Here is an 18329-nt window from a genome sequence, read left to right on the forward strand (position 1 = left end):
TAGGGCCCCGGCGTTATAGCTGAGAGGTACTGCGATGGTGTGCGGTGTCACACGACAGATACTGAGAATCTTCGTGCAGCTGGTCAGACGTGTAAATAGCATTAAAACAGTAATCTGTATGGCCGGAAAAGATCGAGAGCCAGCTTTCCCAAGCGCGTCTTCAGTGAAGATAGTCTGCTGCGAGTTTGATGGTCAGTGACTACTGGCAGCTAAAAAAAGCGCTCGCAGGCGCTTTAAATAAAGAAGCAAGCACAGGCTTCCTTAAAGAGAAACTTCTCTTATTAACACTCCCGCACTTCGCTGGCCATGCTGTCTTGACGCATAGCTTAACACATGCAAGAGCATATGAAACTATTAGAATTATACAGCAAGCTGCAATACTCCTACAACTGTGCTGGTAACCACATCTGTTCGCTGCACAATTACGCGATGAACCAACATGTTCAACCTAAATAATCTTACTGCAACAAAGCCTTCGCGCTCATAAATTGTTTATCAGGAAGAAGCCTTTTTTTTTTTGGTTCCCGGTGTTTGGCGCCTCCGATGAGACAGTATCTCGCCATGTGGCCCCATCTTGGAAACAGTGCAGTAATATAGTGGGCCAATCCCGGAGATAGTGTAATGAAAACTGAGTCAGTTGCGGAGGCAGTGCGATCAGCGGTGGCGTGGGTAATGCGGTCCACGTGTCGAGGTGCATCCGTGGCTTCTTGTTCTGTTGGGGACGAAAGCATTCGTTAGGATGCAAAACGTGGTGAGAAACGGGAACAGTTAGTTACGTGCGTGTTACCGCCGCGGCCAGCGGATACAAAAATTCCGCGATGGAAAATAATGTTGCAAGCACCATGCGCGTCCTTGCATGTAGCATTCGATTGAAACGTTTCAAGAAAGCTTCACTTAATATTGATCGCAGCAAGTGTGTGGGTTCTGCCGCAGTTTTTCTGGACGCTGCAAGCTAAATCTTGACGCTGGTGCTCAGGGGTGAAAAAAGTTAGGCTCGAAGAACGTTCAAAAGAAGGCGCTTACGAGAAGAGAAGCTTTCGTGTCCATGCTATAGGGATGGCGCCACCCATAATATTCCTACATGGGCACATACGGGCAAGGAGCACTGTAAAAAGTGAACTTTCTGGTGAGCGCATATACAGGTAATCACTGAAGCTCGCCGCTAGCTGAGCATATGACGCACTTAGATGAATAAAATGAGTTTTACAGTAGATGACGTTACTTCCAGATTCGAATTACATATTTAAATGACCCTTGCCAGCAGCGACGGTTTAATCCGCATATTCTGCAAGAAATTGTGCGCGTCTGCGGACATCAATGATCAAAAACAACGTTTACAGACAATATTTCAAGAACAGTTATAAAGGAATATGTAGGTCACACAATGGAGGCAGGGTGGGGTGCAGTGGGCCCACCTTAATTGTGCCTTGTCGTTGCGCCGAGGAAGTTTGTCTCGTTTTACACCAAGGCGGTAAATTAAAAGGGGAGTTCAAGACGTATATTGATGAAGTCCAGATCGCTCAAAGTGATCAAATTACGCTTACAAATTAAATTAGGCGAGGTTGAATAAGTGGCCAGTAGCCCGCTCCTTCAGCCTTTATTTCCGCTCCTAGACGCCGACGTATTTCTCTTCAACGCCCGCTATCAGCCGTTCTTTTCTAAGGGCGCATTTCAAATTAGTCACTTGTTTGCAAAGGAAGAATTGGATGTTCGCCGACTCGCGGATTGCCTTTAGGTCATTTGAGAGAGACGACGTTATTGAGAATGTCTCTTCTTATGCGCGCAAGAAAGAAAGAAAGAAAGAAAGAAAGAAAGAAAGAAAGAAAGAAAGAAAGAAAGAAAGAAAGAAAGAAAGAAAGAAAGAAAGAAAGAAAGAAAGAAAGAAAGAAAGAAAGAAAGAGTGGCCAAAGTTGGGGCCTCGTGTTGGCTGGTTCTTATGTACTGAACGAGGGTCGACCATAGGCTTAGCAGGTTCATATTGGTAGACTTTACCTTCTACGGGAGGCTACGAGCGTTGGCTTTCTGTGCGCTGCCTTCCCTGAAGAAAATGCGCATGGCAACTTTATATGCCGTGTAAATAAATTTCTCTTCCAAGTCCGAAAGCAAAAACAAGCTCAAGGAAGCCAGCTAGACTTTGTTGTCTGGCTTCTGTTAGTCAGCCGCTTAAGTATTTTGGGCTTGGTGCTTTACCACAACTTAAATGCTGGGCCAGTCAGTCAGGTGCTTAGATGTACAGTCAACAGCAAAAGTTTGCGGGATGCGCGAGCGCGTGGCCAAGCGACCCTCCTCCCCTTCTAGCGGTGAACCCCTGGTGTCGAGACCGACGCCTACACGCTTGCGCGTCCCTCCCAGACTGTAAGCGTGCATGTTTCCGCGCTTCCTCCTTGCGCGCCCGGCGATATTCGAATGTAGCCGCGAGATAGCTCTTTTGCTATATGCACTGTGGCGGCTTCGACGGGCTAAACTGTGTGAAACGTGTTGAGAAGCGTGAACACGCGGGCGCCACTGCGGCCGCTTTTTGTCGAATCACGAGCGCTGACGCATAGGGCCGGCCCGGTGGCGAACGCAACAAGTCATATTTTTTTTTGTCTGGGCTGCACCTTCTTGTGGCCAATCTTCGTTCTTTCTTTCCTTTTACGAACGGTGTATTCTACCGCAGAAGAGCGTGGCAGAAGACGCGTTCTATAGCAGCAGACCGGCAAGACAAACAAGGACTATTGATTTCCTTTGTATAAACGAAGTTCTGCCCGTCGAAGCCGCCACGGCGCATATCGCAAGAGGGCTACCTCGCGGCTACATTCGGATATCGCCGGCGCGCAAAGAGGAAGCGCGGAAACATGCGTGCTTGCAGTCTCGCAGGGACGCGCATGCGTGCAGGCGTGGGTCTCGACACCAGGGGTTCACCGCTAGAAGGGGAGGAGGGTCGCTTTGCCACGCGCTCGCGCATCCCGCAAACTTTTGCTGTTGACTGTACATTGCTCAGCGATCGAAACGCCATACGAAGGCCACATGGCGGCCGGCGCTTTTTGCTCCTTACGAGAGCGCTCAATGATCACTGGGGGACCAATTGCAGTCACGATACGTTGCAAAGTCCCTGGCCTTCATCGTACGCCTCATTTAGTCACGTCGGTGTCCCCAGCGCTCAGAGGTGGGGCAAAAAGCGCAGGCAGACACGCGCTCCGAGCGTTTCAATCGCTGAGCACGGTGTACTTCGACAAAAGCTGCCCGTTCTTTAATATAGAATCTCAACACCTGATAGCATCCTCACGTATTGAAGTGATAGAGGAACACTTTGCGCAGTCACTTCAGAAAAAAATCTCAGAAATGTTTACGTTGCATCATTTCTTTCTCGAAATTTTCTTTAAAGCCCGGTCACCTATGTCTGAAAACCTGCTGCTTTGCGAATAGGGTTTCCTTTCCGATCTGATGCAGGTTGGCGTGGTTCCCCTCTCTTTAAACAACACAAATTCCAAAAACACCGCTTTGTTATATCAGTACACGTCCTTCATAACCGCCATGGCCATAGTTGTAGTGCTACGCTGCAGTCAGTCGAATTTCATCGCCAAATATGGAACCATGAGATTGCGAAAATGCTCCAAGTACACGTCTCATGTCAGCTAGAAAGGCCTAAAGTTATGTCTTCGATTCTTGCATTTATCTCGCATTAGAGTGCGAAGGTTGTAAGTGAAGTAAATTGCTGCGCAAACAGTGCTTTCTTACCACTATATTGCTGGCTCATTGGTCCACAGGCCCGAAATACGAATTTGGAGCCGACGAGTACGTGCACCTAAATTACTTTCGTGACGGGTTATCAAATATGCGCCTTCCAATTAAAGCTGTTGAGTCACGATGAGGCTTTCAGCACCTATGATTAAGAAACCGATATAGGTTCAACGCAATCCACGTTCGATAGTTCAGTGTCCAGCTTACTGTACTTGTCGCTCGTGGCTCGGCGTTCGTAACAGTTGCGGAAGGTCACGCGTTTACATAAGGGAAGAGAAGTTGTGGTAGTACAACAGGTCCTGCAAGTACAGTTTTTCCATCTCGCTGATCGACACTCGCGTACGCGTGAATGGTCTCAGTGAAGAGGCGCCACCACGGATGGTCGGCGGGGTTACGACACTCTCCCCGTCTCCATGGTTACAGGGCTCCATGTTGTCTACATGGACGAGGTTCAGCTGCGCTTTACGCGACAGCGGGCCGGTGACCAGCGCTTCTTCCACGTCGCACGAGAGCGGTTCATCCGCGAAGGCCGGCTGCAGTCGTCTCAGTGCGCTTGGCTTTGCGAATACCGCGCAGCCTTCGAGCTGAGGAAGCGTGCTTGTGTCACGACCGACGGCTACCCGGCCGAACAGGTCACCGCTTGACTGGGTGAACCAGTCCAGCGCCGACAAGATGGCCTTGACGTCGACGAACGTGTCGTCACTGACCACCAGTGTTAGCGAGGCATTGGGGACAAAGCAGGGAACCCATTCGGTGGCAAGCACGAAAGTGCACGTCTTTGGTGGTTCCCGTCTGCCCTTCAGCTCGACCACGATGTCCTTGTGCAGCTGGAACTCGGCCTGCGTTTTGAGAAGTGTGACAGACCCGACGGCACGCCGTGATACGCTCAAATATCAATATTGCGAGCTGCAAAATTTGGTATTCTCAACATTTATCAAAAGGTCCCAAACAATATGCGATATGTGTAACGAGTTCCCTTGTGTCGCGTTGTTCTTCTTTTGTGCACGCGTGAGCTTTTTTTTTTTTGTCTGCTCTATGATTTCGTACTTCGTAGAATACGATCTTAATACAATTTGTTATTCTCCTTTCGTCATTACCCATTTCATGCGTTTCTGTCAACGTGACACCTTACCACCAAATGGCCCAGCCGAGCGTTCCCACGCGGCAGCTTTCCTTTCGCGCGAATTTGCGAGCAAAAGAAGGAAGGGTGCGGAGGGTGTTCCCGGAGCGCGTACCCTGATGGGTCTCACGACAGCGTTGGTCGCGGCGGCGCCCATGAAGAAGACGAGTCCGAAGCTGCAGTTCGCGTAGTTGCCGTGGTGGCCCCAGGTGCGCCGGATGGCGCCGCGCTGCGCCCGCCGCTGGGCCTCGGTGCGTACCGCCACGACGAGTCTCGTTTCGGGGCACTTGCTCGCTCCCTGCGCGCTGATCAGCAGCTCGCTGTAGTCCCACAGCGCGGTCGCGCGCTGCGCCATCGACGCGGTGGTGTCGGACGAGCGCCCGGCTGACGGCGGCTTCCGCCACACTAGCCAAGGACGCGGCAGTGGAGACGGGCACTCTACGCAGGCCACCACTTCGTCCGGAGGGCCTGCGCGACGCGCGCCAGTTTTGCAAGAGGTCGCCATCGAAGGTGATCGAAATTGGACATCGGCAACTTCTCACCCACAGCAAGCGCCAGTAGTCGTTACGATCGCCTCTCAGCGGCGTTGGAGCCGTTTGGTCTAACGGAGCGAGGTTTCTCAGCAACACCAAGCGCTGCTGAGTTCGGGCGCCGTATGTCTTGAGTGGGACAATTACGACATCCACGGCTCTACGGCGGGTCCTGTACTTTTGAATTTCGGTTGCCTTGCGTTTTAAAGTTTTACCTAGTCGCTTTGTTCAATATATACATTTGTATTCCTTACTCTGTTATTTTATCCTCTATCCCCACCCTTCTACTCCGCTACCCTCATCCTCCGTCTGCTGACCACCATGCAAGTGTCCGCAGATTGCGTCAGACATTTACAGTGCAGTAATAATTAATCTTAACCTCGTCTTTGTTTTATTTATTTATTTCTTTATTTTAATAAAGAACAAGTACTACTACTGCGTTTCAAGGTGTAAGAACTTGTCGAACAGGCCCCTTTGGTGTTATGGTGTAGGCACTACGCCACTGGTTTTTGTGTCTTTTTTTACATCAAGAAGAGTTTACAAACCTGTGGAAGAAAGCGAAATCCCGCTTCCTGTTTCTTCGAGTGGATTACTTGACGAAGCGGACTCAGCTCGGACTTCAAATCGTGGTGCCCGGTTAGCCAAGTGAATCCAATTGAATCAAGGTGGCAATGATATCCTCCTTAGGTCAGAGAACCTTTCGAGATATGCGCATACCTCAAAAATGCGATACAACGTCCAGTGGCGTTCCAATCAGTTTTCTTCGCAGTGTGCGAAGGAAGCTTTTAGGAAACTAGAACTATTTTTGGGCGGTTGTTTCCAGACTGTTGCTAATATCAAAATTTGTTCTAAATGGCAATGACATCATATATACTGCACCGCTTGCGCTTACTCCTAAGATTAGTCCATAAATTCTTTAGTGGGGGAAGCTGATCACAATTTTCACGCTTACAAAAGAGTTAGTCTAATATATAGTTAGTTCGAGTGCCTTCTTCCATCACTCTTGGGCGTAGCCTGACTTGTTACGGTGCTAAGAAGGGCAACCAAATTTGCCAATCAAATAAACTTTTTACGAAAGTTGCAAGCTGGCTGTGGACAGTCCTTCAACGAAGTGCCCACGACTGCCATTAGTAAGCGCTCTGAAATTAGAGCAAGAGCTCGCGTCGTTCGTTTCTCTAAATATTCGTCGTTTTTCTGTTTTCATCAACCTCTATTTGTCGTTCCGCTCGGGTATAGCAACTGCCAGTGCCTTGTAGACAAAAAAAGGTGCATTGACACCGACATTTAGGCGTTTCCAAAAGCCATAGCGCAAACGCTATACACAAATTTCTGGCAACCGCTTCTGCAGAAGTAATTTCTTTTCGCTTGAATAAGTCAACTTCCGAGAGTACTCGTGCCACTGGTCGAGGACACTCTGTTTTGGCGCATGTATACCGTAAGCGCACTCCACCGGGAGAGTTAACATACGTCCTTAGAAGATTGAACAGAAGGCTCGAATGTATAGAAAACAGGTGTTGCAAGCGCACTTTGTTTTCAGAGCGCACAAGCCCACCTGTGACGCAGCATGCGGCGGGAACGCGGCTGAGACTGGAGGCACTGTGGTCGGCTGCGTCGAGTTCTTGCAGAGAGGGTGCATCGGCTGCCTGCGCCCTGCGAGCTTGCTGCACAACAAGGCTGATCAGGTAGCAGACCTCGAGGAAGACAACGGCGACCAGCACGTACACCGCAAAGCAGAGCTTGGAGTAACTGGGAGACAGCGCCAAACCGAAGGCGGTTCTTAGCTGCGTGCACAACAGTGGCCGAGTTAGTGAGCGAATGATAAACACGTAGGGAGGAGTGCGTTGAGTGAGTGAGTGAGTGAGTGAGTGAGTGAGTGAGTGAGTGAGTGAGTGAGTGAGTGAGTGAGTGAGTGAGTGAGTGAGTGAGTGAGTGAGTGAGTGAGTGAATGAGTGAGTGAGTGAGTGAGTGAGTGAGTGAGTGAGTGAGTGAGTGAGTGAGTGAGTGAGTGAGTGAGTGAGTGAGTGAGTGAGTGAGTGAGTGAGTGAGTGAGTGAGTGAGTGAGTGAGTGAGTGAGTGAGTGAGTGAGTGAGTGAGTGAGTGAGTGAGTGAGTGAGTGAGTGAGTCGGTCGATCGGTCGGTCGGTCGGTTGGCCAGAAAACTTCAGAAATAGCGAATGCAAAATGCAATATATGCGTCTACTAAAGAGTGCTTAGCTAACTTCAGTCCCATAAGCAAAAATAATTCGTCAGCACTGCGCAAGCGCGAAGCCCGAGCACTTAGTACGCAGGGCAAATAGCGCACTCTAATTGTGGGTCTCATATACCTCTGGGACCCTACCTTGCTTTTGGAAGTGTGTTATTCATTGGGTGGTACAATAAAGACGCTGATTAGTAATGAATGAGAGTCAAGGACGAAGAATGTGATTTAACTACCAAATTACTTTAATAGCGAAAATAATCTGAAAAGGAGAAAGCCAACAGGAATCAATATCATACTGTCACATGTACATGCAAGCACAAACCTGCTGCAAGGCAACTATAACTGCGAGGATGACATGAAAGAGAAAATAATTATTGAGCCACCGCTGCCTCCAGACGCATTACTTTATTGTTATACATGTCTAAATCATGGCCCACCGGCTGTCCTAAATGCTGGGCAACTCTATATTCGTTTTAAATTGTGGCCTACCTTGAGCAAACACCTCACAGGCACAACTGACCATTGTCCAGTTGTTTCAAACTATTGCCATGCAGAGCGTCTCTCGGCGATCTGCATCGAAAGCGCGAAAACGTCACCCAGAATTTCGGACACATGCTGGTGTTCTCTCAAGAGGCGTTTCACCGCACGCTAGCAAGCATGGACCCTATTGTTGAAGCCTAACGCATGCACAGAGAAAGATAGCAGCGCGTGTTTATTTATCGGAACCGGTTACGATTGATCCACGAAAAAAACCACCGACAATTACGATTATCACTAATGCAAAATTTGAGTGCAGCTCTGTATAGGTGTTTTCATTTCGCGACATATTGGCTGGCGCGGACAATCTGTACCGTGTGGCACGCTCCAAACGGAGTGATGTGTGTGGCACGTTTGCCTCGCTAATCGGGAGATTGCAAGAGACAGCGTATGGGTGACGCGTGGGTGCGATTGGTCGCGTGGGAGAAGCGTGAGTGACGCGTCGCTGCGTCATAGAAAGACCTGCGCTCATGCAGCGCTTTGTTTCCATAGACGACGCGCGCTACTCTGGCGTCATATCGTAGCTATCGCCACCACACAGCCCGTCTTGCGCGGCAAGTACGCTTTTCTTGTCCAGCTTTCGTCCACCAACGACGAGAGTAGCCCTTCGTCGCGGGGAAGTCGTGCCACCAGCGTCAGCGGCGACAACAGCCACGGGAGTCTCACACCGAGCCTTACTCTTAGCTGGTCGCCATCGCCCCTTGCAGGGAGCAGTGATCCCCATCACACACGCTGGTACCGCGGACTGACCTCAGCGGCTGACGCCGCAGACAAGCGTAGCCCTCCCCTCCTCATGGCGCCCTGCCCTCCGCCCACCTCGGAAGCGCAGATGAGATTACTGACGCGGCTGCAGACGCCTAAGCCGCCGGCAACTCTGCGCAGGCGCAGGTCGTCTCCCCACCACTCCTCCTCCTCCTGCGCTATCGCCTTTCTTTCATCTCCCGCTGCGCTCCGCGTTGGCCTTCGATGTTCGTGGCGCTCGTTCACTCGGTTACGCCGACGCTCGCCGCAGAAACGGGCGCCTAAGAGCTGTGCTCTAAAAACAGACCTAGCGCCAGCAATGACTGCTTCAGAATCACTACACCGATAGACATAGTCCATACAATACACCAAGGAAAACTGAGCATGCTGTTGATGCGTTTCTTCGTAATTTTCGGACACCGACAGCGTAGTGGCACCTGAGAGCATTTGGTTGTTATACTGGTCACGAACTTGACACCATTCACAAACACGGTGACATGTTATGAAACGCCAGTGGAAACCAGAAGCCACGAGGTTGGAATTGCAAGAAATACACGTGCAAATACCGTATGTGCGAAAGCAAAGGGTGGTCCACAGATTTTGCCTCATTGTGCAGGTGAAGGACAAGATTATAAGATCTAGAAGCGCCATATATATGCGTGCTCCAGATTTGTTTACCTGTCCAAAGCGAGTGATGACGCCCATAAGGAGAAATGCTTTTCTTCTTCTTCTTCTTCGTGTTTTTTTATACACTTGGCGCCCACGTGAAAAACCGAACATACGTGGTGATGACGATGGTTGGTTAATTGGTGCGATGTTTGCACCGGACAGGCATAACACAGCAGTTCTTTTCTAACCGTTGCCATTTCATAAATAGAACGGCGCAAGAGTTTTGGGTGAAGATAATCAGGCTAAAAGCAGAATTATTGTCATAATTCTTTACTATATTAGATTATGAAAACTAGCTGTAGAAGGTGAACACGTTAAAATTTAGGATACGCTGTGTATGAAAGACACCGGGCGAGTTAGAAAAGATGGTCGTGTTCTTCCCTCAGCAAAGCTTACAATTTACACTACACGAGGGAAAAGCATCGACGCATGATGGGCGATCCATGTGGTCATTGTTCTTGTGTCAGTATTAAATTGGCACATGTCATTTCGGAGTCAATGGCCACGCAGTGGGAGAGAGAGAACTAAACTTTTATTTTCCGAAACGGTAAACCGAGTCAGAAACCGGTTCACCCTAGGTGGGAGGATTCCTCATTCCAAGAACTTTCTGGCTTGGGATGCTTTCTTGGCCCGGGCGACGAGGCTGCGTTGGTCATCCAGGTCATCGAAGAACGCGAAAAATTCACATTACAGGTATAAACTATGTAACCTCAAGCTAATAAAAAGAAAACAAAATAGACAACATAAACTGAAATATTCGATATGAGACATGTGGGGCTTACAGTGTTCTTAATACAGTTAGACATAATTGATTCGCAATGGGCAATTCTGACCAATTGGCTCAAATTAACGGGAATAAAACAGCGCAGGGAAGGCAGCGGCGCACCTCGCCCTGCGTTGTCTCTCATAACACGTTCTAACGCTCTTTAATATCATTGTTTTATTGTTGATATACTGCGACGCACAGTGTGGGGAACACGTGATTGATTGATTGATTGATTGATTGATTGATTGATTGATTGATTGATTGATTGATTGATCGATTGATTGATTGGGATGAATATCACTAAGCAACAAGGGGGCTATGAGAGACGCCGTTGTGGAGGAACCCGGCATAATTATGGCCACCTTTAACGTGCATCCAAAGTATTTGAGAACACGAGCGCTTCAGCATTTCGCCACTATCAAAATGTGGCGGTCGCAGCCACGGTTCGAACTCGCGACCTCGCGCTCAGCAGCATGACGTCATAGTCACTAAGCCACCACGGTGAGTGTAAGAATAATTTGGCAAGGAGATGTACTTTGTAAAGATTCTTTTCAAACGTTAACAAGGCAACAATTACGGAAACTTAAGGCAAAATAAAAATATTGTTAAGGGCTATTTATCTTGAATTTGTTAATCAACAGCAAATACTGCATATTTAATTTCGGTACAGGGCACGTTATTGCATCTTTACGAATAAGCTTCGGACTTGTATATTGGGGAAAAGCTTAATACGCTTTAACTAGGAAAAAAAAAAGGAAGAAACATTTTTTGTATGAGTGGCTCAGTCAGCGGCTTCGTTCTAAGGAAGCAATCGTTGTTAGCCACCGAAGGAATCATCAAATGCTGCGCAACAAGGTGATAGCTGACTGGGCGAAATCGTCGGCGATTGACCCCGGCCACGTGCGTTTCCGATGATGACCGACGTAGACAGCGGCGACGGCGCAACGTTCATGCTCTTCAGTCGGCAGCTTCAGGCGACGAATGGTGAGCCTCGCGAAACATCAATAAAATGAAAAAAATTGGTAATTTGCTGTCGATTAATGACTATGAAAAGCAAGCATATCAGCGCAAAACTGATATGTCATCGAAGACACGGAAGACATATCAGGTAAAAACAGGCATTCAATTGCCTTCCTTTAGAGAAAAAAAAACAATACCGAAACATTTTAGACGCATGCTGTATAGGTTCTTGTTAACCGGAAGGTACGTGGCGCATGCCTACAATTGGGAATGTATCAAGAATCGGCCCAAATTGGCCAAGAATAGGGCGGCTGCGCCGGGACATGTGACATTTTGGTGATGATGCTAGCGATGGACGAAAACTACAACATCCTCACCACTTGAAGTGAATGGGAAGAGCGAATAACTGCTATTTCTGTGATAAACGTGTAGCCGTAGCAATTATTGGTACAATTCTGAGCCCTTGGAGCTCAGCTATAGTGATAAACCCACTGATGTATACCACCTGCTGTGGACTTGTTAAAGCGCATCACATACGGGGAGCTCTTACTCAGGTAGTATGGCCCCTGCAGTGACCGGCATGCTTATATATGCACGTGGATTCAAAATGACGGTCATTACAGAGCCTTCGTAGACTTTTTTCTTATGCCTACAAAAATTAGGACGGCGACCCCCCCCCCCCCCCCAAAAAAAAGCTCGTCGGCAACTCTACATTCTGGTCCAACGCGTGACTGTACGAACAAGAAGCACGGCGATAACAGTGATGATAATACTCGCCAGAGTCATCGCAGATGACTTTCTTATCGCGCTTATAACTTTTCATGCATGCCCTAGTTGCTGCTGCTATTTTTTTTTGTAATAAAAGCCAAATTAAACAGTGTTACGTGCCTCCAGCAGATTGGTTGATGATTGGTGTACTGGTGTACACTGGTGTATTTGATGTACTGGTGTATACCGGTGTACTGGTGTATATATATACTGGTGTAAATATATACTGGTGTATATCCTCCGTTTATTTTCTTTTGTTTAACGTTTGTTGTTCTCAACTCCACGGTAAGCCCGAACAAGTAGTTATAAAGCCAATACCAAATGTGTTTAGTCGTGAGGAGATGTAGAATAAGAATTATAGGAGGAGGAGGAGGAGGAGGAGGATATTTTATACGTTTCCACTTTCGGTAAAATATTAATTTACTTTAAAATCACAGCTTGTAATTTTATTTATAATTTTAGTTATTCCATTTCAAGATCACTTTAAAGACAACTTCTCGGCCAGCCTTCTACAGTGTGCAAGTTCCATTACTTGAGAACAAAAGCAAAATGTATGTTTATTTTCTAGCATCAATTTCACACTACGATATTTCAACACTTCCGTGTTTTATCTTTAGCGCTCTTGTTTAATTGTTAATTCATTCAGTAAGATTATCAAGTTTATTTTTGTATTCTTGTCTCCTTCTGTTCTTGGCATATCCCTCTTTGTGGGTACGAGCCGTAGTGAGGGATCATCATCATCGTCGTCGTCATCGTCATCATCGCCGTCGTAACGCTGACGTCGGTTCCTGTGTATAGTTGGGCGCCGAGGAATACTCGAACATCCGACAACAATGAAGCAAGTGAAGTCTCTTGTTATCGGGGTAAGTGTACATCTTGTACATATAAACAGGCTAGAGGTGTACCACCAGCATCAGTCCTTTCTCCTCTCTTGTTTAGCGGATTTTTAATAATCTTTCTCTCACCTCAGATATTCAACTGTATCGCTAGGCTGATGACACTGCTTCTTTCTCTACTAGTGGCGGGACTGCTATACCATGTACGAGAGTTTACAATATTGCGCGCCTGAACTCAAGTCCTGGCATGATGGTGTCTTTATTTTTTTATCGTTAGTAAATGTCCTTTACTTGTATTCACATACTCGCAAATGAGAGTAATAAAAATACCGCAATATTAACAGCAACGTGTTAACGATTCACAAATGTTATGTTCATCCCATTCTCGGATTCAGGTGCGTCTTTTTTTTTTCAGGATGTCCAGGTTACAAACTGCCGCCTTTACTACTATAGGAAAGGTGGATACTGTGTTTGTATCACCAGTTGCTCTGCTAGATTTAGAGGTTAATTACATTACAGCACAGAATTTGCGAAAACTGCACGATTCGGCGCTCTCCTGTTCGCCAAAACATTTTCATCACCTCTCCAGATTATTTTTCCGTTGCACTCGCAGCGCTATCAGTGGTCCCAGAATATCTTTGTCCACAAGCATTCCTCGAATGTTTGACAAGTCATCTAGGTTTAAGATTCTCGACCTCAAACCTACCTATTCTTCATTCTTCAGCCAGCGCATGCCAGCGGAGGGGGGAGGGGGGGAGGGGGGCGGTGTTTCCCCAGCCACGGGTACATGATAGTAGCTCTGCATAATTTGACGCACCCGAAAGGCTGCGCTGTTAGTGGCAGCGATTCTGGCGCACCACTTCCTTTTAAAGTACGCGCAATCAAATTCTTCTTTCATTCTATCCCCTGGTGTTTTCCTTGCGATTATTTGTTTCATTATTATCTTCCGTTCACAGTTTTTTTCTTCTGCTACGTGGCCGATGTCCCGCGTATAGCTTTTAGCCGTGTTTTGAGGCCACACCAACAACAACAATGCTCCGGGTCTTGGTCCTCCTGAGCACGCACCGCGTATCCACCCAGCATTTCACATAAAAATTTGGCTACAATACCGCAATGATCTGTGCTTTTATACCTCAGGTACCGAATTGACAAGGGTTTTCGTTCGTAAGAGTCGCTTGCCATTGGCCGGCAGCCTTTGCTAATTATCTTTTCGACATCACCATTATTAGCTGTAGCTAGAAGGAACAGCTGTAGCGTAAGAACGTGTTCGTGAGTACGGGGTCCAGGGTCAAATTCACAAAGCTTTTCGTTCTTAAGTTATCTTTGCCACCGGTCGGTCGCCTCAGCTAATAATGCGCTTAGCATCAAGGTTGGTGGCAATGTGCTCTTACGAACAATTGCAGGACGCCTTAAACACTGAACCGCCGCCTAGAATTCACGCCTTGCTTCCTAATATCGTTTTTTTTTTCTCTGCATATATTCTCTTCTTTGTTCGCGCAGTAACCATAGCCGCCGATATACTCCAGGCTGCTCCTTTATTTTTAATTTGAGGTTAGGATGCGAATGCTTATATCCAACCTTAGGCAATGTGCTGGAGTGAGACAACGCACCACAAAGAGCTCAGTTCAATAAACTCGTACGCATTATTCAAGTCGTGGAGTTTCACTTACCATACACAGGGTGCAACAGTGCACAGAAGCCGCGGAGCTGGCTTCACGTCTCAGTGTGACAGGCTACTCTTACTGCGCGTAATTTAACGATACCAGAAAGTGCCCGCAGTCGAAAATGTTTAATTTACCGGCGAGCGTGTCAAGATGACGATAGAGAATGACAGCTAGCAAGGCAAGGCAAGGCAGGCAGATAGACAGACAAACAGAATGACAGACACAGACAGACAACGACATGACATATCCTGTTGCGAACGGGAGGCAGGAGCTTTACGATGTTTGCTTCTCACGTTCGCAGAGACTCAAGCGACGCTTCGTTAGCTGGCCGACCTGGCTGTTCTTGGTGCTGCTGTCGGTGGGCTGCCTGCGTATATGGGCTCGCGATGGGTCAGGACGCTCGCCCGTGACGCAACGCCCTCCGCAGCCGCGCATCGGTAACTCTCTCGACTCAGTTTCTAGGAGACGGCCCCGGTTTGCCAGCTGTTCCAATGGACGCGCTTCAGTGGGAGCAGCTCTTGCGATTTACATCTGAACGTGCACGATCATAGCTCCTTTCTGGTTTATCTGTCGGTATCTTTAGCTATAGTGGCCGATATTCCCCGCGCGCGGCACAGCACCGTGACAGAGAACACTATTGGGATCGATGGCTCACATGCTCGCATTTCAGTAGCAGAAGCTTGATGTGGGTGAGTTGGTTATGCATACTTGATGAAATGAGCGCTACGAAGACGCGGACGAAAGAACACATGTACGAAAGACAAGGCGCTACTTCCAACTAAATGTTTTTTGAAGAAACAGAACTTTAAATAGATGCAACCACGAATGGCCCAACGTGACATCATCAGAACAGGCACATTGCAGCGGCGTTCTCAAGGCCAGTGACTGTTGATTAAAAAAGAAGAGATGCAGATCTAACGCACATTCTCGAATCTATGGGAAGCGAAGCTATCTATCTATACACACAGCGCTAGCCGCATGTCACATGTTCCAGGGCGCCTCACGCGCGCGCGTGCCTTCTTTCGGGAATTATCTGTCTATCCGCCGTCGAATGCGAACAGTGCAAGCGGGGCGCATTCTCATGACAACCCTTTCCTTTCATTCGAATACGTTAAAAGACAAATTAAAAAAAATAACTTAATCGCATAGGTAATGCATGCACTAGGTGGAACGTCAAACAAATGAAAGACGGCGTCATCGGTTTGACCACGTGACTCTTCTTTTCTCGGCCGACTATGCGGTAAGGCCCTAGTGATGATGACCCAAGAGTGACTCTAGATAAGCCAGTGAAACTGCAGTCCAGTCGAGCGTAGCATTTTGTCTTGATGTCTTTAGCTCATTCATCCGAGGGCGTCGCCAGAGCTCGCGGAGATACCGAACAACCTTCCCATGCTCGGGCCTTCCTGCGCAGCACCCCAGTCTGTATTTTTCCGTGCTTTTCCCCTCAAGTGCTTTCGTGACGTTCCTTGCACGTAGCTCCCTCGCTCGTGGCCTGCGTGAACTGCACGAGCCGGCAGCTGCGACGCGCCACGATGACAGTGGTTCGAGATGTCCGGAGAGGGGCGCAAGAGCTCTCTGGGGGCGCCGATCTGTGGACCTACCCGTACCTGCACAAATATGCGTATCAAAGCACAAGAGGGGTCCAGATAGCCATTCTCGTGATGACGTCAGCCAACGGGCAAGAACAGCGGAGAGCCATCCGCGAGACCTGGGGAAGAGAGTCGAATTACCCGAACCGCACACTCCGCGTCGTCTTCTTCATGAACATGGTGGCCGACGAAAGAGCCTTTAGACAAGTCGAGGTGCACGTTCCTTTTTTCAGCATATGGCCGGCGTTTATTTTATTTTTTTTTGTCACTATTCGATGTGTCTTGTGCTACCCTTAAAACATGTTACGCATTTGCTAAATTAAGCGAAACTGCAGGTTTCGTTGGTATAAGCGGTGTGTATAACGGGTGATTTGCCTTTCTATCGCGGTTTCTCCATTTAGCCTCGAGCAATTATTTATGATAACGAGGTTGATCCTGTATGTGTTTGGTCACCTACGTTTTGATTAGAACTACTGCTACTTTAACGAAATGCACAATGTTGCAGCGTATTCCCATGTAACGCCACCTGCTTGGACTATTTGACCTCAGTATATCCTAAATTGAATTAAATTAAAATAAATAAAGCGCGAGTGGTGTACCCTTCGTTTCCCACTGCAGGCCGAAGCGAAGGCGTACAACGACGTGATCGCGCAGCCGGTCGGTACTCTGGCTTCGCTCAGCTCCCTGGTGACCGAGTTCGTGCCCACGCACATGTGGAGCGTGCCGCTCGTGCTCGTGCTCCGCCGCGACGACTGCTTCGTCAACGTGCGCGCGCTCCTCGCCAACGCCCGCCGACTAATCAACGGGGGCTTCGACGTCGCCGGACGACGCGCCGCCACCTCGCCGCGCAACCTAGGCGGCGAAGGCGAAGGCGAAGCCGCACGAATCGCCGCCGACGCGAAAAACGACATCGCCGCACGCGGCCGCCAAGAAGGTCACGGCGCTCAGGGCGACGATCGGAAGGAACGACGCGACACCGATCGCCGCGACGCACGGGATCGCGGCGTCGCGCTGCACTCGACAGAGCGTCGATCGTCGGAGGTGGCGCTGCACTCGACAGAGCGTCGATCGTCGGAGGTGGCGCTGCACTCGACAGAGCGACGCTCGTCGAAGGTGGCGCTGCACTCGACAGAGCGTCGATCGTCGGAGGTCACGCTGCTCGACCCGTGCGCGGTGTTGGTGCGAGGATGCCGCCTCTTCGAGCGGCTGCAGGCTGTCTGGCCTTTGTACGGCGGCAATGCGTCGTCGGCCGACGAGATGTTTTTCAGCGGGCGGCTGGCGTACGCGGCCAACGCGACAGTCGCGCACTTGGACGCGTTCGCTCCCTGTGACGGCGGCCGTTCGTCGTCGTCGTCGTTTGTTCGACGAAACGATTCGGTCACAATTAACGGACTCTCGCCTGCCGAAATGAGAGCGATGCATAAAGAGAGCATACAGCTGGCGTCGGCAGAGAAACGACGGGTAAGCAACGAGACCGCGCCGGACGCTGGGTGGGAAAAAGGGCTCACGCCTCAGCGCCTCAACTAACCGTCTGCCGGCGACCGATTGCTCGGACATTTGAGCAATCTCTGATTTGAACGTGTGTGTCTGTTGAACATATTTCATAGTGTCGCGCCACGCCTAGTAGTAATCGTAATTTTCTTACAGCAATGAAAATGAATGGTTGAAAGCAGAGAGCCAGCACTCTCAAGTGTAGTTACTATATATACATGATTACCCAAAAAATTGCAGTGCCGCAAAAAAAGGAAGGGGGAGGGGTACGCAGGATGTCGATGAGACAAAAGCGAAACAAACACAAGCGCGACTTACACTTTTGCTCGATATTGTTTGTAACAATTACGCTGTAACTAGAAAGGCGGGACGTTTTTATTTTCAATTGCACATTTTGACACAGCCTAGGGCATCTTTTAAGCGCCCTGTTGCAGTCGTCGAGCAATGGTGATTATTTCTTATATAACGCGCGCCCGTGGATAGATACCCGTGGAAAGATGGATTTTGTTCTGATGGCTAAAATAAAATGAGCACTTGATGTTCAAGTGCATTCTCGTTTCGTTGCATTTGGATAACGTATATCGAGGCTCAGCTGCATGAATTTGTATTTGTACCACCTGCTGCTGGTAATACATCGGGAACAGCCGTGAAGAAACTTGCGGATATAGCCGTATAGCCGTGCAATGCAAGGCCGCTCCCGATTGCTGTGATTTCACAGACCTCCATGATTAGAAAA

At 48.7% G+C, this 18329-nt stretch overlaps 2 protein-coding genes across 4 annotated transcripts; one reads left to right on the forward strand and one right to left on the reverse strand.

Moving 5' to 3' along the window:
* Positions 1 to 506: 506 nt before the first annotated feature.
* LOC135899600 (N-acetyllactosaminide beta-1,3-N-acetylglucosaminyltransferase 4-like) lies at positions 507 to 9576 on the reverse strand. 3 transcript variants are annotated; one of them, XR_010563659.2, is made up of 5 exons: positions 9529 to 9576; positions 6926 to 7154; positions 4959 to 5311; positions 3721 to 4562; positions 507 to 712 (listed from the first exon to the last, which is right to left on the reverse strand). XR_010563659.2 is itself a non-coding variant. In XM_065428906.1 (4 exons), the coding sequence occupies exons 1-4, from the start codon at positions 9553 to 9555 to the stop codon at positions 3984 to 3986; spliced, it is 1173 nt and encodes a 390-aa protein (XP_065284978.1). In that variant the 5' UTR covers positions 9556 to 9576; the 3' UTR covers positions 3468 to 3983. The 3 variants fall into 3 exon arrangements, 2 of the variants coding, with proteins under 2 accessions (XP_065284978.1, XP_065284977.1); XM_065428906.1 differs by lacking the exon at positions 507 to 712 and having other exon boundaries at positions 3468 to 4562; positions 4974 to 5311; XM_065428905.1 differs by lacking the exon at positions 507 to 712 and having other exon boundaries at positions 3468 to 4562.
* A 3190-nt stretch (positions 9577 to 12766) lies between these two features.
* LOC135899599 (uncharacterized) lies at positions 12767 to 18138 on the forward strand. Its single transcript, XM_065428904.1, has 4 exons — positions 12767 to 12876; positions 14815 to 14950; positions 15990 to 16315; positions 16721 to 18138. Exons 1-4 carry the CDS (start codon positions 12847 to 12849, stop codon positions 17627 to 17629), a joined length of 1401 nt encoding a protein of 466 aa, XP_065284976.1. The 5' UTR covers positions 12767 to 12846; the 3' UTR covers positions 17630 to 18138.
* The last annotated feature ends 191 nt before the right edge of the window (positions 18139 to 18329 follow it).

This window comes from Dermacentor albipictus, chromosome 4 (assembly GCF_038994185.2).
Source record: "Dermacentor albipictus isolate Rhodes 1998 colony chromosome 4, USDA_Dalb.pri_finalv2, whole genome shotgun sequence".
NCBI classification, from domain to species: Eukaryota; Metazoa; Arthropoda; class Arachnida; order Ixodida; family Ixodidae; genus Dermacentor; species Dermacentor albipictus.

Bases quoted from the DNA above. Each gene is read 5' to 3' on its own strand.
- LOC135899599 (XM_065428904.1), top strand. From the start codon at position 12,847: ATGAAGCAAGTGAAGTCTCTTGTTATCGGG. The intron at 14,951-15,989 runs GTAACTCTCTCG...CCTTGCACGTAG, and splicing joins CCCTCCGCAGCCGCGCATCG to CTCCCTCGCTCGTGGCCTGC. The intron at 16,316-16,720 runs GTGCACGTTCCT...TTCCCACTGCAG, and splicing joins GAGCCTTTAGACAAGTCGAG to GCCGAAGCGAAGGCGTACAA.
- LOC135899600 (XM_065428905.1), bottom strand. From the start codon at position 9,555: ATGGGCGTCATCACTCGCTTTGGACAG. The intron at 7,155-9,528 runs GTAAACAAATCT...TTGTGCACGCAG, and splicing joins TCATCACTCGCTTTGGACAG to CTAAGAACCGCCTTCGGTTT. The intron at 4,563-4,958 runs GTACGCGCTCCG...CTCAAAACGCAG, and splicing joins CTGTCGTGAGACCCATCAGG to GCCGAGTTCCAGCTGCACAA.